The sequence below is a fragment of the Emydura macquarii genome, unplaced genomic scaffold (assembly GCF_026122565.2).
Source record: "Emydura macquarii macquarii isolate MOO-44397 ecotype Brisbane River unplaced genomic scaffold, CSIRO-AGI_Emac_v2 contig_2676, whole genome shotgun sequence".
Classification (NCBI taxonomy): Eukaryota; Metazoa; Chordata; order Testudines; family Chelidae; genus Emydura; species Emydura macquarii.
In genome coordinates this window covers 2,972,083-2,999,427 of record NW_027132813.1, presented here as the reverse complement: position 1 = coordinate 2,999,427, position 27,345 = coordinate 2,972,083, and the positions used below count along the sequence as shown (strand labels likewise).

The following is a 27,345-nucleotide window of genomic DNA, read 5'->3' as shown; positions in this document are numbered from 1 at the left end:
TCTAGCCCCTCCCTCTTTGTTCAGATGAAACATGGCTGTGGTATTATCCATAAGAACTTGTATCACCTGTTTATTGATTATGGACATAAACATCTTGCAGGGCTGACAAATAGCTCAAATGTTCTGGCAAAGTGTTTCTTAACCTTTAAGATGCCAGGGACTGGCTTACTCTGGTTTACTGCCTTCCTAAACTATGTCAGGGAGGTCTCAGGAACCGACACAGGTCCATGGACCAGTCATTGAGAAACACTGTTCCAGCACATTTATGTGGAGCAAAACTTATTGGGGTGATCAAAGCTTGAGCCTGAAGTGCACCAAGACAGGCCCCAGCCTCTGGCAGATGCATTTTTTTTTTACCATCGTCACAGTTGGTTCTGAGGACAGAAATGGAACTTCTTTGCACACATTCCATGGAATTAATCACTAATCCAGAGACTGAAGCACTTCTGAAGGTGTGCAAATTGACATGTTCAGAGGGTGCTTGGAAGGACAATATACTGAATGGAGCCAGGCCTGCAGACAGCGAAGGTGAAGTCTGGCATATGAAGTTATATAAGTGCACAAGCTCATGTGGCCTAGGAGCTGTAGGCAGGCACATGCTCATGTCACTGGGTTGGACTTGAAACTTTCTGAAAGAAAGGCAATAGACGGAAACCTTTCCCTTGGAAGGTAAGCCATGGCATTCATTGTGTGGAATTCTGCTCATCTGAAGGTTATGCACTGTGTTGGCTGTAACTATGATTTGTCCAAGTTATATTTCACGTCCAAATGAGAGAACAGCTGTCTGATGACAAAGATTCTGTTTTAAACTTGGTTGCTTGATGCTCTGTGAATTTGCCAATTATCAAAGTAAGGAAATATTTGAATGAATAAACGGTGCAGGTGGCCCACTATCACAGCCATGCAATTGGTGAAGACCCTTGGTGTTGATAACAACCTGAAGGGAAGTACCGTGTACTGGTAACACAGTTGCCTGCTATAAATTAAAGATTCTTCCTGTGATCAGGATCTATCACCACCAGTATGCACATTGAGGGCAGCATTCTAATCGCCAAGGAAAGAAAATAAAAGCCACGGTGACCATCCTGAACTTGATTTTCTTGATGCAAAGGTTCAGCTTCCTTTCCCCTAGCATGGGGCAAAGACCACCAGATTCTTCATGACCAGGAAGTACCAGGAATAGAAGCCTTTCCCTCTTTGTTGATAAGAAACTTCCTCTATCACTCCAAATTCTCAAAGAGATTGTACTTAGAATAATACAGTCTCATGAGATGGTCCCTGAACAGGATAGGGAAGATGGGTTGAGAAAAGGGAGGGAGGTGAATTAGGTAACATATCCCTCCTTGACTGTGTGGAGGAATGATGAGATATTTTTCCAGGAAATATGGTTAGTTTGCTGTTCTTGATCAGGAGGCTGTGGTTGTCTGATGAGAAGGGCCTGATATAGACAAAGGTGGTGGACAACATTGAGGACATCTTGACCTTCCCTTTGAGGAATCCCATGACCTCCACTGGAAAGAGGATCTATAGTAAGAGTGTGGCATGAATTGTTATTTCATTGTAAATGGAGTATAAACTCCTAGTGAGCAAAGTGTTACATGGAAATCTTTCAGGGTGTGCACAGCCTCATCTGTTTTCTTGGAAAATAGTTCAGACCCTTCAAAGCATAAATTTTTAATTGTATTTTGCAACTTCTTTAGAATGCTAGAAAGCTGCCGCCAGGAAGAGCACCTCATGGAAATCATGGTAGCCATTGAATGTGAGATCATACCAGAGGCATCAATAGGTATTGAAGGAATGTTCGAGCCATGAGTTGCCCCTTGTAACTTATATTTCTCCAGAAACTTGTCAGAATACTTAGAAGTTGCAGAGAAATTAATAAAGAAATCCTTAGACAAGAGATCCTGATAGTCACTTCCATTTGAGGAGTAGCAGTGGAATAAGCCTTTTGGCCATATAAATCCAGACTCTTGAATTTTTTGTCTTTGTGAGTGGTTTAGGATGGGATTGACAAGACCACTTATTAGTGGCCATGACCACCAAGGAATCAGATGGCTAAAAAAGTAATCAAAATCTTGCGGTAGGACTTAATATGGTATAGAGATGGTATGGAATGGATGTGAGGTGATATAGAGCCCAGGATCTGCCAAAGGGGTTTCACCAGCTCCAGCAAGACTTTATTTATGGGAAAGGCAACTGTTCCCACAGCAGAAATCTGTAAAATATCAAGGGGACTGTGAAGATTTTCTTGCACACATTCTGCCTACACTCCTAGGGAAGTGGCCACCATCTTGATGAGGTCTTGGAAGACCCTGAAGTCTTCTGTGGGAGGTGGAGGTGAGTCACCTCTGGAGTGACAGCTTCATCCAAAGATGAAGATGAAATTTTGGGGGGGAATATCCAGGAGGAGACTTCTTCCTAGAGTGTGATTGTGATGGAGGTCTACAGTCCCTTGGAGCAGCCCAAGACCTGTAAGACCATGAAGGATACTCATTGTCTGAGTCATACACAGTGAAGGACACCACGCTGGAGCCTCTTTATAAGAAAACCAGTCCTGGTCCTGAGGTCTGGTAATCCTGGTAGGAAGTCTATAAGGAAATCTAAAAGACTGTGAAGGTGATACAGATTCATCCCTTTCGAGCTCGAAGAAGAAATGTAGGTTATTTGAGAACAGGGAGCAGCATCCCATGTTGCGGTTTGTGGGTATGGCAGATACCCAGAAATCCAACAAAAACAAGAATCGAGGTGGTTGAAATGCCGACAAAGTGATTGGTGCCAGCATAATGGTCAGAGAGATGGTACTGTCTTCCAAGAAGCCTGCAATGCTGACTGTTCCATCAGCGCCGATGACACCAAGTGCATCATTGGTGCTATGTGCACCAGTGGTGCCAAGTGTGTTGTCAGTGCCAATGACTTCAAGTACACCAGGTGCCATGTACACCACCAGTGCCAAATGCACTGGTGGTGCTGAAGACACTCGAGTTTCTTTAAGTGGAGTTGGTGTGGCAAAGGAGCGCCCAGCAGGGGGAGACACAGAACATCCCTTGCTGACAAGAAGGCAGGCAGAGTAGAGGGGACCAAAACAAATAAATGTTCATCCATCAGTGCTGACAGTGCTGAGATAAATTGGACAGGCTGGAACGATGAAGAGGGACACAGTAAGGGTGAAGACATCAGTCTCAACAGCCCTGAAGAGGCTGGAGTCAATGGTGCCACCTCCAGATGCAGCCAATGAGTGTCTAGATTTATGTAACTGGAATGGGTACTGGACGGATTACTGCAAGTCTTCTTAGAAGAAGATCAATTTTGAGCACTTAGCATGGAAAGCTTAGAGTACTTTGAGGAGGCTGTGACATTTCTCACAATACTTGTTCTTTGAATCATGAGCAGCCAAAGGGACACTGCTTGTGGACTCTGAACCTGGCACTTTGCTGTGGAGGCCACTTCTGATGGGGGACACATTACCTCTTTCATAAGATAAACTCAGAGACAGAAATCTCTGGGTTTTTTGTACTGGTGGGGAAGGAGGTACAAAAACAAGGTTACTTACCAGTAACTGTTGTTCTTCGAGATGTGTTGCTCATATCCATTCCATTATAGGTGTGTGCGTGCCCCGTGCACAGATTCCCGGAACTTTTTTCCCCTTAGCAAGCCCCGTAGGATCGGCTCAGGCGCCCCCTGGAGTACTGCGCTCATGCCGTGGTACATGGAGCACTGCCGACCCCGCGGGCCCTCAGTCCCTTCTTTCTGCCGACTCCGACAGAGGGGACGGAGGGTGGCTGTGGAATGGATATCAGCAACACATCTCGAAGAACAAAATTACTGGTAAGTAACCTTGTTTTCTCTCTTCGAGTGATTGCTCATATCCATTCCATTATAGGTGATTAAACAGCCATACCTTGGAGGTGGGTAGGAGTCAGCATTGCGCCACCCTCGCCAGCACGGCTTTGCTGAATCCTGCGTCCTCTCTCACCTGCTGCATGATGGCGTAGTGGGACGTAAAGGTGTGGACTGACGACCAGGTCGCTGCTCTGCAGATGTCCTGCAGGGGCACTTCTCCCAGGAAGGCTGCAGATGAGGCCTGGGCTCTGGTCGAGTGCGCTGTTACAGCTCCTGGAAGCGGCACCTTCACCCGCTCGTAACAGGTCTTGATGCAGGCGGTGATCGAGGTGGAGATGCGCTGGGTGGAGACAGGTGAGCCTTTCATCCAGTCCACCACTGTCACGAACAGCTGCATCGACTTCCGGAACGGCCTGGTCTTCTCGATGTAGTAGGCCAGGGCTCGTCTGATATCCAGGGAATGCCATCTCCACTCCTCCTCCGAACTGTGCGGTTTAGGAAAAAACACGGGGAGGAAGATATCCTGGTTATAATGAAACTGAGACACCACCTTAGGCAGGAAAGCCAGGTGGGGCCTCAGTAGGACCTTATCCTTGTAGAAGACCGTGTAGAGGGGCTCCGAGGTTAAAGCCCTTATCTCGGAGACCCTCCTAGTCAATGTAATGGCCACTAGGAAGGATACCTTCCAAGAGAGGACGAGCAATGGGCATGTAGCCATGGGCTCGAAGGGGGGTCATGTCAACATGGTGAGGACCAGGTTCAAGTCCCAGGGAGGCACCGGGTCGCGGACCTGGGGATATAGCCTCTCCACCCCCTTGAGGAACCTAGCTGACATGGGGTGTGAAAATAAGGATCTGCCCTCCATTGGCTGGTGGAAGGCCAGGATGGCCGCCAGGTGCATCCTAAGAGAAGCCAGGGCTAAGCCCTGTAGCTTCAAATGAAGAAGGTACTCCAGAATTGCCTGTATTGGCAAGGAGCTCGGTAGGATGCCCCGGGACTGAGCTCAACAGGTGAAACACTTCCACTTGGCTCGGTACACCACTTGGGTGGAAGGTTTCCTGCTGCTAAGCAGGACCTGCTGTACTTGCATGGAGCAGGCTCTCTCTCCCTCCGTCAGCCACAGAGTCTCCAAGCTCTCAGGTGGAGGGAGTCCAGGTCCGGGTGGAGCAGGCGACCCTGGTCCTGGGAGAGCAGGTTGTAATGCCTCCGGAGCGGTAGGGGCGTGGTACTGAACAGGTCCATCAATATGCTGAACCAGTGCTGTTTCGGCCACGCTGGGGCAATCAGTATGATATCCGCCTTGTCTCTCTTGATCTTCAAGAGGACTCTGGGCAGCAGGGGAGTGGGGAGAAATGCATACATGAGGGTCCCCGTCCAGTCTATAAGGAATGCGTCAGAGATGGAGCCCGGCTCGCGACCCCAGAGCGAGCAGAACCTCGGGCATTTCCTGTTCCAGGACGACACTAACAGGTCCAGTTGGGGAACACTCCACTTGCGGAAGACGGAAGCTACCACCTCCGGGTGTAGTGACCAGTCGTGCCAGAGAAGGAACGACCTGCTGAGGCGGTCCGCCTCATCGTTCCTGACCCCTGGGAGGTGAGAGGCAGATATACGAAAGTCGTTTCTCACCGCCAAGTCCCAAAGTTGTATGGCCTTCTTTTTTTTTTTTTTTAATGGGAGATCTCGTATGGTCTGCTGGACCTCTTGGGACAAGCCCGACAACTGGAGCCACGAGGATCGTCGCATGACTATGGCCGAGGCCATAGCCCTGCTGGCAGCGTCCGCTGCATCACTGGAGGAATGCAAGGCCGCTCCTGCCACTGCAGCACCCTCCTCGATGACAGTCAAGAAGTCCGCCGTTTGATCCTGGGGTAAAACCTGTGGCAGGATCTTAGCGAGTCTCTGCAGTGAGGACCAGAGGTTGAGGTTGTACCTCCCGAGGAGCGCCTGATGGTTCGCGATCCTCAGCTGCAGAGACGCTGTTGTATAGACCTTGCGGCCAAACAGGTCTAGCTTTTTGGCTTCTTTATTTTTGGTGGTGTTACCCTGCGCCCCCTGTCTATCCCTCTGGTTCACCGCATCCACCACTAGCGAGCATGGTGCAGGGTGATTATATAAGTACTGAAACCCCTCGGTGGGCACAAAGTATTTCTTCTCGGCTCCCTTGGCAGTAGGGTGAACTGAGGCGGGGGTTTGCCAGAGGGATTTTGCTAACTTGAGCACCCTCTCATGTACAGGGAGGGCTACTCTAGATTGGCCTACCATCCCAGAAACCCCAAATAGGGGGTCCTCCTCCTCTGAGAGCTCTTTTAGTTCTAGATTCAGGTTGCAAGCAACTCTTTTTAGCATGTCCTGATGAGCTCTGAAGTCAGGCAATGGAGTCTTACGGTCCCGGGAGGTCACATCATCAGGGGATGAGGAGGATTGAGGAAGTGGCCCTGTGGAGGGGCCTTCCTCTGGGTCTGATCCCCCGTCGGAGAGATGGCCCTTATCCGGCTGGGTCATAGGGGGTGGTGGTGGCGGGGCCACTGAAGAGTGGAGCGAGGCGGTAGTCTGTCCCATTTGTGTACCGACTGGGACACCCGGTGCCAGATCTGGATCCGGAGCCGCTGGACCTCCGCTTATTTTCCTTTGCAGGGGAGCGGCTCCTGGAGGATAATGAAGGTGAACATCGGTGCCGTCGTGTGCGGTGTCGGCATGGAGAGGAACTACTGGAGCTGGAATGTCTCCTCCCTCTCGATGACTTGCGTCGACACTTCCCCCCCTGGGAGCGGGAGCGGTGCCGTCGGTGCCGACGCAAAGATCGGGACTGTGAAGACTGGGACCATGAAGATCAGTGCCGACCAGAGGAACGGAACCGTGAGGAGCGGGACGGCCCGCAAGATGTTGCCGGTGCCAGTGCCGATGCCAACACCAGAGGTGTCGGTGCCGGAGGAGTCAGTGCTGGCAGTATCGGTGCCGGCAGTGTTGGCGCTAAAGATGTCATTGCCGGTGCCGGCAGTGTCGGTGCTAAAGATGTCAGTGCCAGTGCCGGTGTTGCTGGTGCCGGTGCCGAAGGTGCTGGTGCCAAAGGTGCCGGTAACAATATGTACAGCACCGGGATCCGCACTGGACTAGGTGCTGGGGATCAAGACCGGTGCCATGAACTGCGGTGCCGAGTTGGGCTCTCCAGGGAGGACTGGGAGGTAGCCCTACGTGAACTCCTCGACCGCCCTCGGTGCTGCGGTGTCGAGGAGCTCGACGACTCGGTGCTGGAGCTGGGAGAGGAGCCCGCACTCTCTACCCTCCTTGACCATCTGGGGGGAGACTTGGACTCCTGTCTCCGCCAACCACTGGGGCCACTCAGCATGGGTTTACCCCGAGACGCAGGTCCCTTGGCCTCGGCCGAGGGGGGGACGGAGACGTGGGCAGGCCCATGAGGGCGCGTGCCGCGGCGAACGCCTCCAGCGTCGACAGCCCTTGCAAGGGCACTACCCCACTCTGCAGAGTCGGGGAAGGCTCCCAGCGTGGAGATGCTGGTGCCGGAGTAATCTCGATGGCACATGGCTGGGGCATCTCCTGACTCCCCCGGGGCTGGGCAGATGGTGCGGGGGAGTCTCAGCACGTGGACTTTTTGCGGCGCTTCGGTGCCGGGCCCTGGGTCGACGATGCCGGTGCCAGAGGAGCACTCCGCACCGAGGAGACACTCAGTGCCGCAGGGGAACGCACCTGTTCAGAGTCCAGGCTCTCCTTTCGTGAGCTTCAGCTTATGCCTGCTGAAATTAAATTTGTTAGTCTTTAAGGTGCTACAGAACTCTCGTTGTTTTTGCTGTGTACAGACTAACACGGCTACCCCTCTGGAACTCTTATGTATGCTATAGGAATTTTGAAATACTGGTTAATCAAAGCAAATGCTATGGGGGGGCTACTACTCTTTCCATGGGGGTGAGAAGGATCTGAGAGGGACTCAGTGGACATGCCCTTTTATGCTCTCATCTCAGGTCATGAGAAAAGCAGGGATGCATGCATTGCCTAGTAGTACTGCTGGCAAAAGTTTTCAACTTGAATGCATTGGGTGCACATGCACCTGTAGTGAAATGTATATGTGCTCAATAATTGAAAGGAGAACCAGTAATGTCTATTTGAAAAAAATGTGCAAGATAAATTAAACTTAATCTAATACAGAACTAACATGCACAAAAAGTATCTATGATTTGTAGACTACTTAAGGAACCTCAATAGAAAGAATCCATGAAAACCTAATTAAAAACAAGAGGTATAAAAATTATTACCAATCCAAAAAGTCCTCAACTCCTCTACTGCTTGCCTCCAGACACAACTTGCATTCAGATTCTATAAGATTAGTGTGTGCTACCAGAGACTTAGCAAAAAGGGAAAGCTCTGACCATGTGACCAAATAATATGGAATTATGGAGTACTTTCATATTTCTAACCAACGTTATTTATTTGCAAAATGTCAATAATTATCAAAAAGAATGTCAATATGTTTTCTCTTACCATAATCAGTAACATGAAACTCATACATTGTTTGATTGGTGTCTTTAGGAACTTCTGGTAAATCTAATTTGCTATCATTTGCTCGAATGAAGGCTTCAAGTTTATCCCTGCTATCTAACTCCAGAAGAGCACCTAAACTCCACATTAGTCCAAAGGCAAACAATTTCTGAAGATGTGCTGTAGATGAAATACCGCCGTCTTCCTTTGAGGGAATCAAACCCTCCAAAAGATTAATAGACTAGAAATATTTAAAAAAAACCATCATTAAGAAAATACTACAGTCAGTTTTTAGCTTCATATATATGCAGACATTAAAAACACATTTTGAAAATCAATCAAGGTTGCTAAAGGACAGTGTCAAACTCAAAATTATAAAAACAAGGAAATACAGACTAAAGATATATATAATGGGTAAAATTTTCAAAGAATCTCAGTGACTTAGAAGCCTAAGTCTCATTTTCAGAAGTGACTTAAGCACTTAGGAATCTGTCTCCCTGAAAATCAATCAGCTAGATTTTAAAAGGTTTTTAGGGGCGAGATTCACAAAGAAACATTGCCAACTAACTTTTAGTTGACTAGAAAAACACTGGGATTCACAAAGCATGAGTCTGGCACCTAGGATCCCTCTAAAATGTCTGGGGAGAGACAGGCATCTCAGAAAAGGATTCTCAAAAGCCAGCATGCTATGAAGCTCCTCGCCTAAAATAGCCAGTATTAAGCCCCATCCTTCTCTTAGAGACAGGTACCTAAGGTGAGGGTGCAGGGAGGTGCATCTTCTGCTTGGGATTCTCAGTGGGAAATCCTGTCCTGGCTTTAGGAACCTACCCCATTTTAGCAAGAAGCCAAGGAGAACGACGAGAAGGAGATGGTGGTAGCGGTGCCTGACTTATAACTTTCAGCCCAGGGGTTGCAGTACTCATCTGAGATGTGGTAGATCCCTGGTTCAAGTGCCCCCTTCATCGCAGGGGCAGAAGGGAATTGAACTGGAATCTGCAACATCTAAGGCGAGTGCCCTAATTACTGGGTTATAGAATATTCTGATATAGGGCTCCCTCAGTGTTTCCTGTTGAAACTGTTCCACTGTGGATAAATAATGAAAGAATCATTGGCTCATCATCAGGCCAATTTATGTAAGCTCACCTAAAGGGACTGATCTGGTAGGCAATGTCTGAGCACGATTACCAGACCAGGTCCCACAGGCAAGTTATGCAGAGAAATGCTGATCTTTCTCTAGTATGTGTGCCAGACTTGGGCTTATGCATCCAGACACCTGGTGTGAGGCTGCAGCATGCATGCTCAGAGGCAGTAACATAGACGCCTAGAGAACTTTTACAGCAAAAAATTTGTGCACTGAGCGAGTTTAGATGCCCACAGGGCTTGGCAGCAGCTGAATGGAGGTTTTATGAATCTCAGTGGGCCCTGACTGTGATTTAGGCACTTAAAGTGGCAGTTAGGTGCCTAAGACCTTTTGTGAACACAGCCCATCGTGCTTAAATCTATGTCAGAAGATGAAAAAGTAATGCTCATCCGTAACAGACATTTTTCTGGTACAAACATATCAAAACACTGTTTGAAAACACTGGGATTCCTTCCATCTTGAAAAGGAAACATGCACCAAAGTACAAGAGGCAATGCACCAAATCACCTCAGAAAGAACACAAGTGTGCACAAGCATGCACACACACAAGTGCCTGATACTTAGTGAATGCACTGAAACATCATGACATATATGCCAAAGCACAAACATAATGCACCAAAACACTAAACAAAATGCAAAGACACCAAACAAAAGTGAACTTGAAATGTCAAGAGTTGAACAAAAACAGAACCAATTCCATGCTGACAAGTAAGAGAGATTGCCACAAAGCTGAGCTGCAAAAGGTGTTCCTGGAATCAAATAACTTACAGCATTATGAAAGGCACACGAGAATCAACAAAGCTGCTAATTTTATAATGAATATGATGACCTACATGAACAAAGCAAAGGCTACCTAGAGAAAGGGAGGGGGGTTGAGAGAGCCTAAGTGGCAATCTCTGAAGTTGGAACATAGTTCCAGCAGGGAACTTTGCTGACTGTGATCAAGAAGGGACTTAATGGTTCTGAAGTCTGAGATAGTGGCAACTGGTGGTTACATAAAGAAGAGAACACTTGCGCACTACCCACCATCACTCTCTTTGCCTCACAAGGACAACAATCTTAACAGTTAGAGGAGGTCCACTTCATCTTGCAATGTAAACATGAGACCCAAGAGTGAGAATCGTGTGCACAGCATCTTTAAAAAATCCAATTTACAATTTACTTCAGGTTCCTGAAGATCAGAATGAATGGGCTGTGTCCAATAGTACTTTATTGTCCAAAAAGAAGGCTATTCATGACAACCAGATAATACTTAGTTTTACTATCCTGGATAACATTTCAACAAGGCACTAACAATAATTCAGTATTACCTTTAGTACAGATTGAATGTGAAGTGGCTGTCTTTCCAACAATAAAGCTCTGGTACTACTGCTCCAAGCCCAGAAAACCTTACTTTGCCAGGAAAAGGGATTAAGAGACTGCATGACTTATTGATGTCTCTGTGTCCCTCCACACCAACTGAGATTCCTTCAAACATCTTCACAAACTAGGCAGTCCTCACCAATCAAATAGTCTCCAGATGTAAGATCTAATTTCCCACTGAACCCTGTGTTCCAATCCACCTCAAAAGGGAAAAGCTCCAAGGTCCCATCCATTTCTCAAGTATGTAATTGATTTACTTGATGTACAGTGTCTGACCCTCTGCCCCATGGGTTAAAACTCATAAAGGAGCACCAGATAAGAAAAGAGACTGATCACCTAACAGGAATGACCAACCTCTTTCCAAAAGGCTAAACAAACCAAAGGTAAAAACCCCAAAGTCTTTCCAGGTCTTCATCTGGTTCCATGAGTTCTAGTTTCTCCCCTGAACAAGAGGAATGCTCATCTTTGGATCATCATAATCCTGAGCCAGCGAAGCAGGAGAGATTTTTCCTCCAGACATATTTGAATCCATGGGGAAGAATGTGGTGGCCATCACTGAGATCTAGCCAGGACATCAAACAAAGAGGATGAGCAGGCTAAAGCCAAGAGAGAATACCTCCAATCAAAAATTAAAATAGAATACAATTTGCCATCTTACTATATTCATCCTTCAAAGAAGTGAATAAGAAATCAGAAACTCCTGACACAAGTGAGGCTCATTTGGCAAGTCTTGAAATTCTAGAAGAGTCCTAGAACACAAAGATTCTTTATTCATCCTCTCTAAAGCTGATGCAGCAGTGGCAACCCTGGCAAAGGACTTGGTAATCCAAATGAATAGAAATAATTCTTAAAGCACTAAACAAGCTGGAGGGGGACCGAGTTGAGCAGGTATCTTCCAGCTTTCCTCTTCATTTTGGAGAGTTTTTCTGTCACATTGGATCCTAATTCAGGAGAAGTGATGTTGCATGCACTACACCTGGGTACTCCAAAAGGAGAGAAAGCCTTAAGATAAAAGTATTTTGACTCAGAACATTTAAAGGTTTTTATTTGCTGTGTAGAGTGGTACAACAAGTGTGAATAATGCTGAACGTGCAGTAGGATGAATGAACAGGAGCTTTTCCCAAAAGAAGAAGTGAAACTTACTTTGTGTGGTCAATAAGTCTGGTCCTACATACTGTAGATGTAGTACAGAGGAAACCCCGTAACTGGAATGGCAAGCATGGTTATAATACAGAAAACATTGTTCTGGAACATTCTTGGGCATTTGAATTTACTGAAGATACAACTCCAACTGACAGTAGAAGCCAGGGTCTGCAATGAGGCTATGGCACCAAAACTTCACAAGTTCACCTTCAGAGGGTTTACCCATTCATAGAATTAGAAGCATAATTTCTAGAGGTATGTAGGTAATTAACTATGCCCATTCCTTAGCCCCTCTGCTGAGACTTCCAACAGGGAAAGTCTGTCAATTATTATGAGGTACTTTGGTGATGGAGGAACTGGAATGAGACCATTAATTGGTTAAATATATGTTTCTGAACAGCTATGGACTCTACAACTTTCAGTCAATGATAAGTTGGGCTACATTCAAAGTGGTAACCAGAAGTAAAGATTCTACTAGTCATCCAATCCACATACAGTATGTTTGTTATCTTTTCAGTGTGGGATTGTAAAGAACATGCCAGGGTATATTCCTTTGAAATGGAATTTTATTGCCACTTTAATCAGTACTCAAGGAAGTGAATGTTCTTTTTGCTATTTCTGCACACTTGATATTAAACAGTGAATTCTTGCAAGAACACAAAATATCTATTCTACCTGCATAATGTAGTTACATTCTAAAAGCTCCATTTTTGGATTGAGGCTTAGTTTCATATATGTATATGCTGCTTCAAAGTTTCTATCATATAAATTCTGTAAAATATCAGCTTCTTGCGTAGTACGTTTCTTTAGCCATGCCTGCAAAATAAACCAAAGTAAAAAAGTCTAAAATTTGTCTACATACAAACTACAACAAAACAAAATTAATAAATAATATCCCTCTGTAGTGAGGGGGCATGGCCTCCTTCTGAGGCTATGTCTTCACTGATGGTGGCTAATTCACCGCCGCCAGATTGACTTCTCTGGATCAACTGAGTGGTCAGTGAAGACCCGCTCAGTTGATCCAGAAATCGATATATTAAGACCACCTCCTCAAGTAGCGTAGCGCTGAGTCGACGGGAACAGCACAGTGCAGTGAAGACGGTGCACAGAAGAGAAGCAGAGGAGTCGACGGGACTTAGGGAAGCTTTTTGCGTAGCTTCTGTAACTCCGGTCAACTGCCACCGAATCTCGGAGGTAAGTGAAGACAAGCCCTGAGACTGACGGGGAGAAACCACTCTCCATCCCCTGGTGGATGAAGCCAGGCAAACCATGCCCCCTGGTGGAAGCAGAGGGGTGGGACAGGAAGTTTAAAAGGTGGCCCTGTGGCTCAGTTGTGGAAGAGCCGTAGAAAGAAGCAGATGTTTCTCGCCTGCTTCTGAGCCCTCTGGATGGAGCTCTACAGCACCGAGGACCCAGAGGAGATGCCGTGACTGCCAAGTGACCAGTACCTGGAGGAGCTACTGAGAGTTCCACTGGCCAAATACCCCGGGGAGACAGGGAAACCCCAGGAGACTGAGTTACACCCAGGAGGGGTACTAGGAAATAGCCCAGGGACACCAGATATTAGTCTGGTTGTGTTGTCAGAATCTAGGTCAGTCTGTTTTGGTGGGATCCCCGCTGATGCAGTGGAAGAGGCCTCTATCACTCTCAGGGCCCTCGTCTGGGACCCAGTGGAGTAGGGTGGGCCTGGGTCCTCCTACCTCCTGGGGTGGCAGTCTACCCACTTTAGGCCAGGCAGCCTGTGTTTGCTTATTGCTTATTGCTCTGCCCTTCCCAGAGGGTTAGAGCCTCTAGACTGCTTATTGCTGTGCCCTGCCCAGAAGGCCAGAGCTCCCTAAGACTGCTTATTGCTCTGCCCTGCCTGGAGCACCAAAGCTCCCTAGACTGCTTATTGTTCTGTCCTGCCCAGAGTGCCAGCACTCCCTAGACTGCTTATTTCTCTGCCCTGCCGAGAGGGCCAGAGCCTTTAGACTGCCTATTGGTTGGCCCTGCCCAGAGGCCAGAGCCCTTTGACTGATAATTCCCCTGCTGAACATTGCATCCACAGGCATAACGTAGTGAGGGGGCATGGCCTCCCTCCGAGACTGACAGGGAGGGATGGCTGCAGACCACTACACCCTCCCCTCAGTCTTAATCTTACTTGTAATATTGGTCTCCAGCTGAGGGCAGAAGAACTGATGTAGACCATGCCCATTCTAGAAACTGTTGCAGGAGAGGCATTCTCAATGTTGTGAACCTCAAATAACAGTTTACAGGTAGGAGACATAGGAATTCGATCACCATTAGCTAAAGTGAGAGTCTTGTTATCATCCAAAACAGAATTCAGATTCTCAATCCAAATTGCATCCACAGGACCATCTAAAATCAGAAAGATATTCTCACCTGGAAACAATTGAAAAAGAAAGAATTAATATTTTACATAAAAATGGGAGCAAATATATTCAAAGGAGGATCCTTTAAAGAGCTAAACTAGATGTATAAAAGATGTTACTTACCTACAATGAAGGAAAGTTATTTACCTATATATTAACTGGAGTTCTTTGTAATGTGCTGTCCATATGCATAGCTCACTTATGATCTGCAGGTATCCTAGATCAGTGTCTTTCAGCCAGCAGTAACCGTTATGGCCATGCATGTGTTCTGAGTGCCCTCATGCCCTACACCAAGGGCACAAAAGAGCAGAGTGGGTCAACCACCACTCAGTTTCCTTCTGCTGCAGAATCCTAGTGACAGAGACTCTAAGGTAAAGTGAATGAAGGACAGGCCATGGAACATCAATATGGTCAACACATCTTGAAGAACTCCAGTTATTGTACAAGTAACTTTCATTTCTTCTTTGAGTGATTGTCCATATGCATAATTTACTTATGGCGACTCAAAAGCAGTGGACTGATACTATGGAGCTCAGAGTCTTAGGAGAACAGGGATTGATTGTAACATACTTTTACCAAATGCATCTGATCTGGAGGTTTCAGTAATTGCATAATGCTTTGAAATGTGTGAATAGACCTCCAGGTGGCTGCTTTACATATGTGCATAATAGAAATATTCCTCTAAGATGCTGCTGAGGCTTCCTGTGCACTAGTGGAGGGAGTTCCAAGAGAAGCAGGAGGGTCCACTTTGGGTGCTTCAAAACAGGTTCTCATACAGTAAGATAGGTAAATTTCTTACCTAGTTATTTCATTTCTGCTAGCAATGTCTGCCACAATTGTGATACATACAGGCTATTCTCCTCCTGTCTACAGTTTCCAGAGGTAATTCAAAGTTGTAGCACTGCCCGTGCCAGCCACATCCCCTTCTCCAGCGTGCTGTTACATGATTCATTCCAAAGCAGTGTAAAAACCTGTTGAATAGGATTAGTAACATTAACTTCTATGTGAACCAATGAACTATGTACAGTAAGCAAAACTATCAAAATTAAATACTGTCCTTTGGCTAGGAAGCCAGCTAGGAGGGTAGAATTGTGGGAGAAGCTGCAAGCAGAAAGGAAATTATTGGGTAAGGAATTTATCACTCTGCAGCTCAACATCTCTCACAATTTTGATATATATAAGTAGTAGTGAGCAGTGAAAAGACGTAGGGAGGGATAAGAAAACAAAATGAGATAGGGAAGACCACCAGAGTTAATTACCTAAAATGGCAATGCTATTACTGGATCACTGCCTGCAGCACCTTCCTGCCAAATGAGGCCTCTGCAGAGGATAGAAAGTCCACTGTATAATGTCTAATAAAGGTATCAACTGACAACCATGTTGCTTCCCTGCAGGTTTCTGTGGTGGAAGCACAAGCTCCTTCTGCCCACAAAGTCCTCATGGATCTTGTGAAGTGTGCCTTGATACTATCTGGAACAAGAGCATCTGACACATTCTATGACTCTATGATGCATGGCTTGATCCAGTAGTTTGGATACCCTGAGCCTTTGGCACTTCAGATGAAAGAGGAAAAACAAGGAGCCCAATCTTCTGATCAATTAGGTGCAATTGATATAGATCTTTAGTGCTTTTCAATCTTCTAAAGTGTGCCACAGCTTTTCTGTCAGGTACTGTGCTTTGGACAGAATGAAGACAGGACCATCTCCTGGGAGGTATCTTAAGCAAGAACAATCCTGAGATTCTTAGCACCACTTGTCATTATGGAACACACAGTGGGGTTCCTGCATGAATAAAATTGCCAGTTCAGAAACTCATCTGGCAGGCGTGATGTTGAACAGAAAACAGTTTTTGATGGATAGGTAGAATAGAGATACTGATGACAGAGGCTCAAAAGGGCCTGTGGTTAGGGCTTTTAACAACAATGGTAGGTCCCACTTAGCTAAGATTGGTCTAACCACAGATTTATCCAGTCTGACTGCTCTGAGAAAACTGGATACCTCAAGGCTCTCTGTCAAGGAACCAGAAGAATCTTGCAAACAGGAGACTACTTGTAGCTGACATCTGGTGCTTTAGATCTGGGCTAAAGAACCTTGTCTATGCCATCCTGAAGAAAGTCCAAAAAGGGTGGGATAGCAGGATCCTTAGGAATTTTGTTGTTCTTGACACCACTACTTAACTTAGTCCAGATGGAGGAGTAGGCCTGACACTGACCTTTGGTATAACTGTGATTTTCAGAGAGAGGAGTACCAGCGGAGGTACATATAGAAGCATATCCAGATAATGCTTGATGTTAACACACCTTAGCCAGCCTGTTCACACACAGATGTAGTCTGATGTATGTGCTTTTACAACTTGTACGCCTGCTTATGCATTTGCCTTTCTCAAAGGTTTCCCATTCTTCTTTGTTCACATCTTGGAAGGATAGGTGCAGCAGGACTGCTGTCTCAAGTGAGGATTTAGAATGCTGGTACTTCCCTTTAGGCTTGTCCTGTACCACCTGTTCAGGTTGGATCTGGACTATGGATGCAACCCCTTTGCAAAGGGTTTCAAACATTTCTGGGGGAAAAACTTTTGTTTCATATTTTTTCATGCTCTTCTCAGAGACTGACTCTGAGAGCTCCCCTTCCTCAGTGGAGGAGTAGGTGTCTGAGTCAGGGGACTCTTAGGTTACTTTATACCTTTTAGAACATAAGAATGGCCATACAGGGTCAGAGCAATGGTCCATCTAGCCCAGTATCCTGTCTTCTGACAGTGGTCATTGTCAGGTGCTTCAAAGGGAATGAACAGAACAGGAATCATTGAGTGATCCATCCTCTGTCATCCACTCCAAGCTTCTTGCAATCAGAAGCTAAGAACACTTAGAACATGGAGTTGCATCCCTGACCATCTTGATTAATAGCCATTGATGCAACTATCCTCCACAAATTTATCTAATTCTTTTATGAACCCAGTTCATGTGAAATTGTATAACTGAGATATGGAAAAATGCATCTTGAAGGCAGAGAGATTCAAATCAGTCCCTGTGATCCAGAAGGGGAATTATCAAAGTAAGCATAACCATCCTGAACTTCAGCTTTCATATGAAGGTACTGAGACTTCTGAAGATGAAGATGGGCCACATCCTCCTATCTTCTCTGGGGTGTGGAATTATTTGCTGTGGAATCACTTCCTCTGATACTGAAGAGGAACACTTTCTGTCACTCCAAGAGACCTAAGCAGGAGGATTTCTTGAGGTAGTTGTTCTTTGTGAGATGGATCCTTGAAAAGGGACAGGGAAGGGGAGAGATAAGAGTAGACACAATATGGAACTGGACAGAATATCCTGTTGTGTCAGTGTTCAAAACCCTCTGGTTCAAGGTGGAGGACCATGCAAGATTGAAGGTCAAAAAGACAGGGTTGATGGGTCTGGACCTTTGGAAGTAGTTTTCACGTCTCTCAACTGACCCACTAAAACGAATGTTTCTCACTAGGCAGTTTGAAATGTATAAGCAGAGGAAGTAGATGGTTTCTTCCTATGCAAACATGGCCTCTCTCTGGGCAGTTCTGCTGGTCTCTGGTGGAAAAAGGGTGGTGAAGGAGCAGGTCTCTGCAATGTATAACCTGGTTGTCCGATATGCTTTCTTTTAGGGGCAGGAATGTAGACAGCAGGAGATCAAAATTTGGTTCAGAAATCCTTAAGCAGATGAACAGAATCATCTGTTTAGGAACTAAAAAATTCAGCCCTTGAAATGGCAAGTCTCCTCCTGTAAAATATACTTCCTGTGGGAAGGTAGATACCTGTAGCCATGGGACTCTTCTCATAACCACTGCTGTCACCATTAATCTGGAGGCATGTTAGCAGCATCAAGTGCAGCCTGTTGCATAAGTGCATCAAGTTGGTTCTGGCCACAAACTGTCCTTCTGTCAATGGAGAAGAAAACTCCTCTTTAGGACTCATGGGAAGTTTGTTCATAACTTCTGATAATGTCTCTTTGTTCAGAAAATCGCATCTGGCTAGGAGGACCTGATAATTTAAAATCCTTAACTGTAAAATGGCAAACGAATAAGATTTATGATTAAAGAAATATCATCTCTTTGGCTCCCGGTCTTTTGGTGTGGTTTTGAATTGTTGCCTGGATTTCTCATTTGCAGCTGTCACCACAAGAGAACCATGCACCAGGTAAAATAAAAGAGTTCAGCTCTCTTACAGAGAATGTGATATTTCTTGTCTGATTTTCAGAACACTGAAGCTGCTGAAGTGGGAGTCTACCAAATAATCTTTGCAGGGTCTATAATTGCTTCATGAAGCAGAGGTGGTCCATCCCCATTAAGGGTAGTAGGGACTAGGGGTCAGACAACCCCTGTTCCATGGTATGGCAGTAGTATTGATGTATATGAGGGCCTAGGAAATAGCAGAGGCAGTTCCTGGGAGAGATGTATGGGTCCTGGCAAAATAATTAGTGTATGGGGAAAAAACTGTGTTTCTCCTTTAAGGGCCTGGGACCAGGACCATTGTAGAGCAGGGTGGGGCAAGTCTCTCCTCTCTCCCAGCCAACAGGACAAGCCCTGGGAAGGAGAGCAGCATACATGTTGCCTCCTCCATCATAACTAGGAGATTCTAACAGGTGGCTGCTGCCCGGTGATCCTTCCCCAACGTAAATGTGAAAGGACTTAATGGAAAGGGAACAGCAGAGAGAAGCTGACTGAGGGCCACATCAGGCCTCATTTATAACCCACATCCAGGAGGAGGGCTGTGGGACTCCTGAACTTAGGAGAAGTAGCATCTGAACCTGGATCCCAGAAAGGTTTGACTTGAGGCACTTAAGAAGAATTTTGTACTCTGTAAAAGAGTTAATAAATGAGTAATTCAAAGAACTACTCAGAAAGTGTACCCTACTATAACTTATTAATTGGAAAGGCTATTCTTCTAGCAGACAAGATTGGATAACATCAATAAGTTTATTAATGTCTTCCAAAGGGATTCCAACACCCTTTTTAACAAATCTGGAAAATTCTTGAAAACATCTAACTGTGGACTAGTGGGAGGAAGCACAGCCTTATCCAAGAAAGACAACAACATCCTGGTAGGTCCCAATAAGTCAGCAGAGAGGACTGGCAGCTCCTCAATAGTATTTTCAGGTTTAGAAGTGTGTTTCTGCAGAATGTGTAGATCCTCCAATGCCGTATATGTCATTATTAATGTACAGCACAGTGGGAGAAACAGCAGTGCTGAAGTAGGAGCTAAAGGCTGCAGTACTGGAGCAACAAAAGTAGATGGCACCAGAGCAGGAGTCACTGTAGTTGGTAACAAACTACATGAGGGAGAATCTTGAGATGGTATTTACTAGCCACTGTTTTCACCCAGTGTTTCAGTGCTGAGGCCTCAGTAACAATATAGGAGTATCAGCCACATGGGGCAACAAAGTCTCTCTTGAAGTGCAATGGTGTATTGAAGCCACTTTCTTTTTTGACAGACTGATTGGAGAGCTGCCTCTCATCTTTTCCTTATAATGCATCTTCTTCACAGCGGGAACACCATCAGTCTTTCTCACATTCTGGGCTAAAGAAGCAGCTGAGGAATTTCAGACTTCGTAGATCTCTTGCTGACTGGAGCACTCCTATAACCTATCAGATCAAATAAAGAGGGGTCAAAGACCTCAGTTCTAAAGATGGTCTTATGAATCTGCCCATTAAAAATATTTGGAGGTGAGCCACCCTAGTTTTTCAGTTCCTATGGGTAAAGGACCTACAAATTGTACATTTTCTAGGAATGTGGAATTCTCCCAAACAAAATAAGCGCTTTACATGCCCATCATTCAATGGCATTACTTAAAACTGAGAGACATAAAAGACACCATCTCAGTATCAGGAGTAAAGATAACAATTTACTGGTAAAAAAGAAACCTACGCTAAATACAAACAGCATATCAAATGGGCAAATAGTTAACTATTACTGACTATAAAATTTACCTATAAAAATAGAGAAAAAAGGGGCAGCAGTTCACTGAAGCAACAAACTATGAGCAGCTCTGTCTTGAAGCCAGGAAGCGGTGAGAGTAACTGAATGGCAATTGGCCTGCTCTGACCTTTTAAGCCATCAATTTGGGGCATCAGGACACTCAGAGTGCATGCTCAGCCACAAGAGGCATCGATGGACATAAAGACTCCAATCTCAGATGCATGGGATGCATGCACAGCACGAATGGAATATGCATATGGAGAATCACTCAAAGAAGAACTCTTTTCTTCCAATAGTATTGATTCCATAAACTCCCACTGTAGGAATTGGATGCCTAGCCAGGGAACCACTTCTGAAGCAGTAGCTTGCAGCTGGGAGGGTGGGGGGTGTAAATGCATGTCTCCTAACCCCTGTACCTCAAAGACAAGTATAAATAGCCCACACCTTTTAACAGTTTCTCTCTGCCTCTTGAAATCCTATAGAGTTGGGCTCTGAAGTAAAAGGGAAGGCAGAGCAAGGGTCAGTGTGGCTTGCTGAAAGAATACAATCAGAAAACAAGAGTTACTGTAAGTAAGTAACATCCTTTTCTTCCTGGTACTGCCTTCACGGAGTTCCACTGTAGCAGATTAGATGGCACTGAATTCCCTGGCTTGACTGAGATGCACTGCTACTGTAAGTCAACAGTGATTTAAACACTTTTCTCTCAAAACCAGTACCTGCTCTTATTACAATATTCTATATAGTTCTAAATGCCAAAATTTTCAAACTTGGGTGCCTAAAATGAGAAAATTATCTACATTTAGGCAACCAAATAAAAGTGGCCTGCTTTTTACAGGTGTTGATTACTCACAGCTCCCACTACAGTCAACAAGAGCTGTGGGTGCTCAGCAACTCTGAATATCAGGCCACTTTTATTTAAGTGCATTCATATGGATGTAGATGCCTAATTTTAGGCACCCAAACTTGAAAATGTTGGCCTGTATTTTGGTTTTTGACATTACAGTTAATTCCAAATATTAAAACAAATGTTCCAGAAACTAATATTTCCTTCCTCCATCAAAAATATTTTACAGTTTCAATTTGAGATCAATATACATGAAGAGGAATTTTGCAACCACAGATCCTATCAAAGCAATAAATGTTAAAAATTAATGTTAAAAATGGAAAAATGGAAAATATGTTATTTTAAAGCCACTAAAAAACAAGGTTACTTATCAGGAACTGCTGTTCTTTGAGATGCGTTGCTCATGTCTATTCCACTGTAGGTATGTGCACGCCACCGTGCATGGTTACCCGGAACTTTTTCGCCTTAGCTGACCCCGTAGGGCCGGCTCCAGCATCCCCTGGAGGCCTGCATACATGCTGCGGTATATGAGGCACTGCTGGCCATATGCCCCCTCAGTGCCTTCTTTCTGCCAACTCCGGCAGCGGAGACGGGGGGTGGGCTGTGGAATGGACATAAGCAACACATCTTGAAGAACAGCAGTTACTGGTAAGTAACCTAGTTTTCTTCTTCAAGTGCTTGCTCCTGTCCATTCCACTGTAGGTGACTAACAAGTAATACCTTTGGAGGTCAGAGTTACCGATGAGCTGCCCTCAGAACTGCTCTGCCAAATCCCACGTCCTCTCTCGCCTGCTGGACGATGGCGTAGTGGGACATGAAGATATGCACTGATGACAAGGTGGCAGCTTTGCAGATGTCTTGCACGGGCACTCTCTCCAGGAAGGCTGTAGACGAGGCTTGAGCTCTGATTGAGCGCGCTGTGATGGTACCCAGAAGCGGCACCCTCGCCTGCTCGGAGCAGAACTTGGTGCATGATGTAATCTACGAGGAGATGCGCTTGGTGGAGACAAGTGAGCCTTTCCTCAGGCTGACCACTGTTACGAAGAGCTGCGTTTCCGGAACGGCTTTGTGCACTCGATGTAGAATGCCAGGGCCCATCTCACGTCCAGCGAGTGCCACCTCCTCTCCTTCTCTGAACTGTGAGGTTTGGGGAAAAACACGTGGAGAAAAATATCCTGATTACAATGAAACTGGGAAACCACCTTGGGCAGAAAGGCCAGATGTGGCCTCAACTGAACCTTCTCTTTATAAAACATTGCATAAGGGGGCTCCGAGGTCAGTGCCCTAATCTCGGAGACCCTCCTAGCTGAGGTAATGGCCACCAGAAAGGCCACCTTCCATGAAAGCAGAAGCAGAGGGCATGAAACCATGGGTTTGAAGGGGGCCCCATAAGTTTTGAGAGGACCAGGTTGAGATCCCAGGGAGGCACCAGGTCATGGACCTGCGGATAAAGCCTCTCCTCCCCCTTGAGGAACCTGACCGACATGGGGTGGGAGAACAGGGATCTCCCCTCTAGCGGCTGATGGAAGGCCGAAATAGCTGCCACATGAACCTTCAACAAAGCCAGCGCCAGTTCTTGTAGCTTTAGTTGGAGCAGATACTCCAGGATTGCCTGTATAGGCGAGAGGCTGGGAGAGATACCCCGGGATTCCGCCCAAGAGGTAAACCATCTCCACTTAGCCCAATAAACAACCTGCATAGAAGGCTTCCTGCTGCCAAGCAGGACTTGTTGGACCTACACCGAGCAGTCTCTCTCTCTCTCCGTCAGCTACAGATCCTCCATGCCATGAGTTGCAGGAGTCCAGGCCCAGGTGCAACAGGCGGCCATGGTCCTGGGACAGAAGGTCGAGCCGTCTTGGGAGCTCCAGGGGTGGGGCGATTGAGAGGTTCAGCAGCATGCTGAATCAGTGCTGTCTCGGCCAGGCTGGAGCGATTACTATAGTGTTTGTTCTCTCCCTCTTGATTTTTAATAGGACCCTGAGCAGGAGTGGAATGGGTGGGAACGCGTACATGAGGTTCCCCAACCAGTCCATGAGGAAAGCATCATAAATTGACCCCGTTTCTCAACCCCAGAGAGAGCAGAACCGTGGACACTTCTTGTTCCAGGCTGACATGAACAGGTCCACTTGGGGAACACTCCACTTGTGGAAGATCATAGACGCCACCTCTGGGTTTAGTGACCAATCATGGTAGGGTAGAAACGACCTGCTGAGGCGATCTGCCTCATCGTTCCTCACTCTCGGAAGGTTAGAGGCCGCCAAGTGGAAATCATGTCTCACGGTAAAGTCCCAAAGACAGATATCTTCCTTGCAGAGGGCTGAGGAGTGCAGTCTCCCCTGCCTGTTTATGTAGAACATGACTGCGCTATTGTCTGTCAGCACCTGCACCACCCTGCCTGTCAGGAATCGGAGGAACATCCTGCATGCTAGGCGAATGGCCCTCACCTCTTTCACATTGATGTGCAGGCGCCTCTCCTCCCTTGACCAGATCCCCAGAGTGTCTAGGTTGGCACTGATGTGGGTCCCCCATTCTATGTCTGAAGCATCGGAAATTAGGGTAATTGATGGGGCTAATTTCTCGAATGGAATGCCCTTCAGCACTGCCCAAGGAGTCTGCCACCAGTCTAGGAAGGCTAGGACGGGTGGAGGAACAGTGACCACCTGGTCCAGTGGGTGTCTGCTCAGGACAAATACCGAGGTCAGCCATGCTTGAAATGGTCTGAGTCTCAGACGAGAGAGTCTCACCACGTAGGTGCAGGCCGCCATATGACCCAACAGCTGCAGGCAATGCAGGCTGTTGTCATGGGGAATTGGTGCAGCTGGGAGATGATGGAGATCATTGCCTTGAAGCATGGCCTGGGAAGCATCCAAGATAGCCCCAATGAATTCTATGAGTTGAACTGGGGTTAACGTGGACTTCTGTTTGTTTATGACTAGACCCAGCCTGTGGCACATGGAGCAAGTAGGATCACGCTGTTCTGCGCTTGGGACCTGGACCTGCCTCTGATTAGCCAATCATCCAGGTAAGGAAAAATTTGCACACCTTTTCATCTCAGGTGGGCAGCCACTACCACCATAAACTTGGTAAACACCCTCGGGGCCGAAGATAGGCCAAAGGGCAAGGCTGTGAACTGGTAGTGGGAGCCAGCCACCATGAAGGAAAGGAAGCACCTGTGGCTGGGGAGGATAGATATATGAAAATATGCGTCCTTGAGATCGAGGGTGGCATACCAGTCTCCTGGATCCAGGGAAGGAATTATGGAAGCTAGGGAGACCATGCAAAATTTGAGTCTCTTGATATATTTGTTTATACGATGCAGGTCTAACATGGGCCTTAGACCCCCCCTTTCACCTTGGGAATGAGGAAGTACCTTGAATAGAACCCTTTCCCCCTTCTGACCTGAGGGACCGTTTCCACCGCTCCCAGACTGAGGAGGGTGTCCGCCTCCTGTATGAGGAATTATTCGTGAGAGGGGTCCCTGAAGAGAGATGGAGGGGGAGGGTTGTTGAGGGGGTAGATGTAAACTGTAGGATATAGCCCACCAAGACTACCCCAAGGACCCAGCGGTCCGAAGTGATTTTGGCCCACTTGGAATAGAAGGGCACTAGCTGGTTTAAAAAGGGGCGGGATGGATCCAGGAGAATGGTCGAGGTGACACCTTCGGGCGCACCATGAAACGTGTCTCCTTTGGTTGCCCGACTCCTGGGAGGCCCTTGCTGGGGGGCTGAGGATGAACTAGGGGCTGATTCTGTCTTCTAGAGCCCCTGTTTCTGTCCCGTTGCCTATAGGACTGGAATGGCCTAGGCTGAAACCTTGGCTGCTGCTGTGCCTGGGGGTGTGCCTGACACCTAGAAGACTGAGGTGTGTAAAGACCCAGGGAGCGAAGCATGGCCCTTGAGTCCTTCAGACTGTGCAACTTCGCATCAGTCTGGTCCAAAAACAAGGCCGATCCGTCAAAGGGAAGGTCCTGGATGGACTATTGAACCTCCTGGGACAGCCCAGAGGATTGGAGCCACGAGCACCTTTGCATGCAAATGGCGGAGACTATAGCCCTGCCCACTGAGTCAGCCGCATCCGAGGATGCCTGGAGCACTGCTCTAGCTACTGCGGTACCTTCCTCCATGATACTGTTAAAATCTATGGCCTGGTCTTGGGGCACAGCCTCAGCAAAGCATCTCAGGGAATCCCACAGGTTAAAATTATATTTGTCCAGGACAGCCTGCTGATTGGCAATCCTAAACTGGAGACTTGCTGTTGAATACATTTTTCTCCCAAACAAGTCCAGCTTCTTGTTATCTTTGTTCTTGAGAGCCAACCCGGGCTGACCCTGCCTATCCCTCTGGTTGGCGGTGTCAACCACCAGGGTCCCGGGGCGGGAAGAGTAAACAAATACTCAAACCCCTTGGCGAGAACGTAATATTTCTTCTCGGCCGCCTTTGATGTTGGGGAAACCGAGGAGGGGTTTGCCACAGGGCCTTCACTATTTTAAGGACCCCTTCATGGACTGGGAGGGCTATTTGAGCTGGGGCAGCCACCACCAACACATTAAAGAGACTGTCTGCAGCCTTTTTTAGTTCTTCCACCTCCATCCCCAAGTTGGAGGCAATCCTCTTGAGCAGCTTCTGGTGCGCCCTGAAGTCATCCAGTGGTGCAGAGTGGTCCTGAGAGACTGCCTCATCTGGCAAGGAGGAGGAGAATTTCAGGGGTGCAGCCTGAGGGTGTGCACCCTCCTGGTGACGTGCGATACCCACTGAGGTTCCTTCATGCGGGTCTGACTCCTCATCCGAGGAGGGATGTTGATTGGCCTTCTCCGGTACCGGAGGCATGGACTGCACCCCTGAAGATTTGAGTGATTGGGGTCCCGCCCCACCTGGAGACCCCAGGGTGCCCAGTAAGGCTATTGGGGTGGCCACTGTCTTTGGGGCCATTTGGGGGCTAACTGCAATGGGGGCTCTGGCACCTTATGAGAACGTCAGCTCACCAGACGACTACCCCCCTTGGAAGACCCTGAAGCAGCATCAGAGTCCGAGGCCCTAGTCCTGCAGTACCCTGCTGGGGGGGAGCAGTGTCCTAGGCCACGGGCGCTCTGTCTCACTGGAGGACATCTCCTCGATGCCTCCGACCTGGAGGATGACGAAAAATGTCTTCATCGCCGCAAACAATGCCGATGAGCAGGGTTGTGCTCCGAAAAGCTAGAAGTACCGGAGTGTCACCTCGGCAAAGACGATTTCCGGTGCTGCTTGTCCCCGTGGTTCCGTAGAGGCTTTTGGTGATCAGGTTCGGCACTGCCTCGGTGCAGGCAAACTCCTCAGTACCGAGCCAGACTCCGATGACCGGGTTCAGAGCCACCTCCACGCAGGCGAAATCTTCAGTGTCGGGTCTTCCTCCGACAACCAGGTTGTGCGCTGCCTCGGTGCGGGCAAACTCATCGGTGTCGGGTCCTCGACGACGACTGGGTTCTGTGCCGCCTCGGTGCGGGCGAACTCCTCGGTTCCAGTGAGCGAGAACGGGAGCTGTCTGAGTGTTGCCCGGCGGGGGACCTCAACCAACGCCGTCTCCTAACTTGAGCCGCTCCCAGTGCCAGGGATCGACCTCAGGGTCGGGAGGGAGACTCTTGCCTGTCAGAGCAGGTCGGCTTGACGCCACTGACCTGGACCGACTGCTAGGGGAGCGGCTGTGCTCTACTCTAGGTGACCAGCCGTGTGACCAGCCTAGGTGACCAGCTTAGTGACCAGGGCATGCCCCAGCTGTGCGAAGTCCCAGCTGGGTCTACCTTATCTCTAACTACTCTATTAACAACTACTTAACTAAACTATCAGCTACAAAACAGAATAATCAAGTCCAAACAAGGAGAATAGTACTTGTGATTCAAGCAAGGCTAGTTCCAGCAAACTTCATGGATGGAAAGAAGGAACTGAGGGGGCATAGGGCCAGCAGCGCCTCATATACCACGGCATGTGCGTGGGGCTCCAAGGGGTGCTGGAGCTAGCCCTACAGGGTCTGCTAAGGGGAAAAAAGTCCCAGGTAACCATGCACGGAGGCATGCACACACCTACAGTGGAATGAACATGAGCAAGCACTCGAAGAAGAACTAATCCATATAAATCTTGATTATAACTTTGCAAAAGCAGAATATCATCCATATGCTGAACTGGAAAGTTGAAGTGACTAAGTCACAAGTAGGTTTTCATTAAAATATAATATGATCATG

At 47.2% G+C, this 27,345-nt stretch overlaps 1 protein-coding gene across 1 annotated transcript in view; it reads right to left on the bottom strand.

Moving 5' to 3' along the window:
* Nucleotides 1-27,345, bottom strand: part of DNAH8 (dynein axonemal heavy chain 8) — a 563,218-nt gene that overhangs the window by 178,157 nt on the left and 357,716 nt on the right. Inside the window, exons 51-53 of the mRNA XM_067565373.1 lie at nt 14,121-14,362; nt 12,656-12,796; nt 8,338-8,575 (exon numbers count right to left, since the gene is read on the bottom strand). Coding sequence (XP_067421474.1) covers nt 8,338-8,575; nt 12,656-12,796; nt 14,121-14,362 — 621 coding nt within the window. The remainder of the gene's footprint in view (nt 1-8,337; nt 8,576-12,655; nt 12,797-14,120; nt 14,363-27,345) is intronic.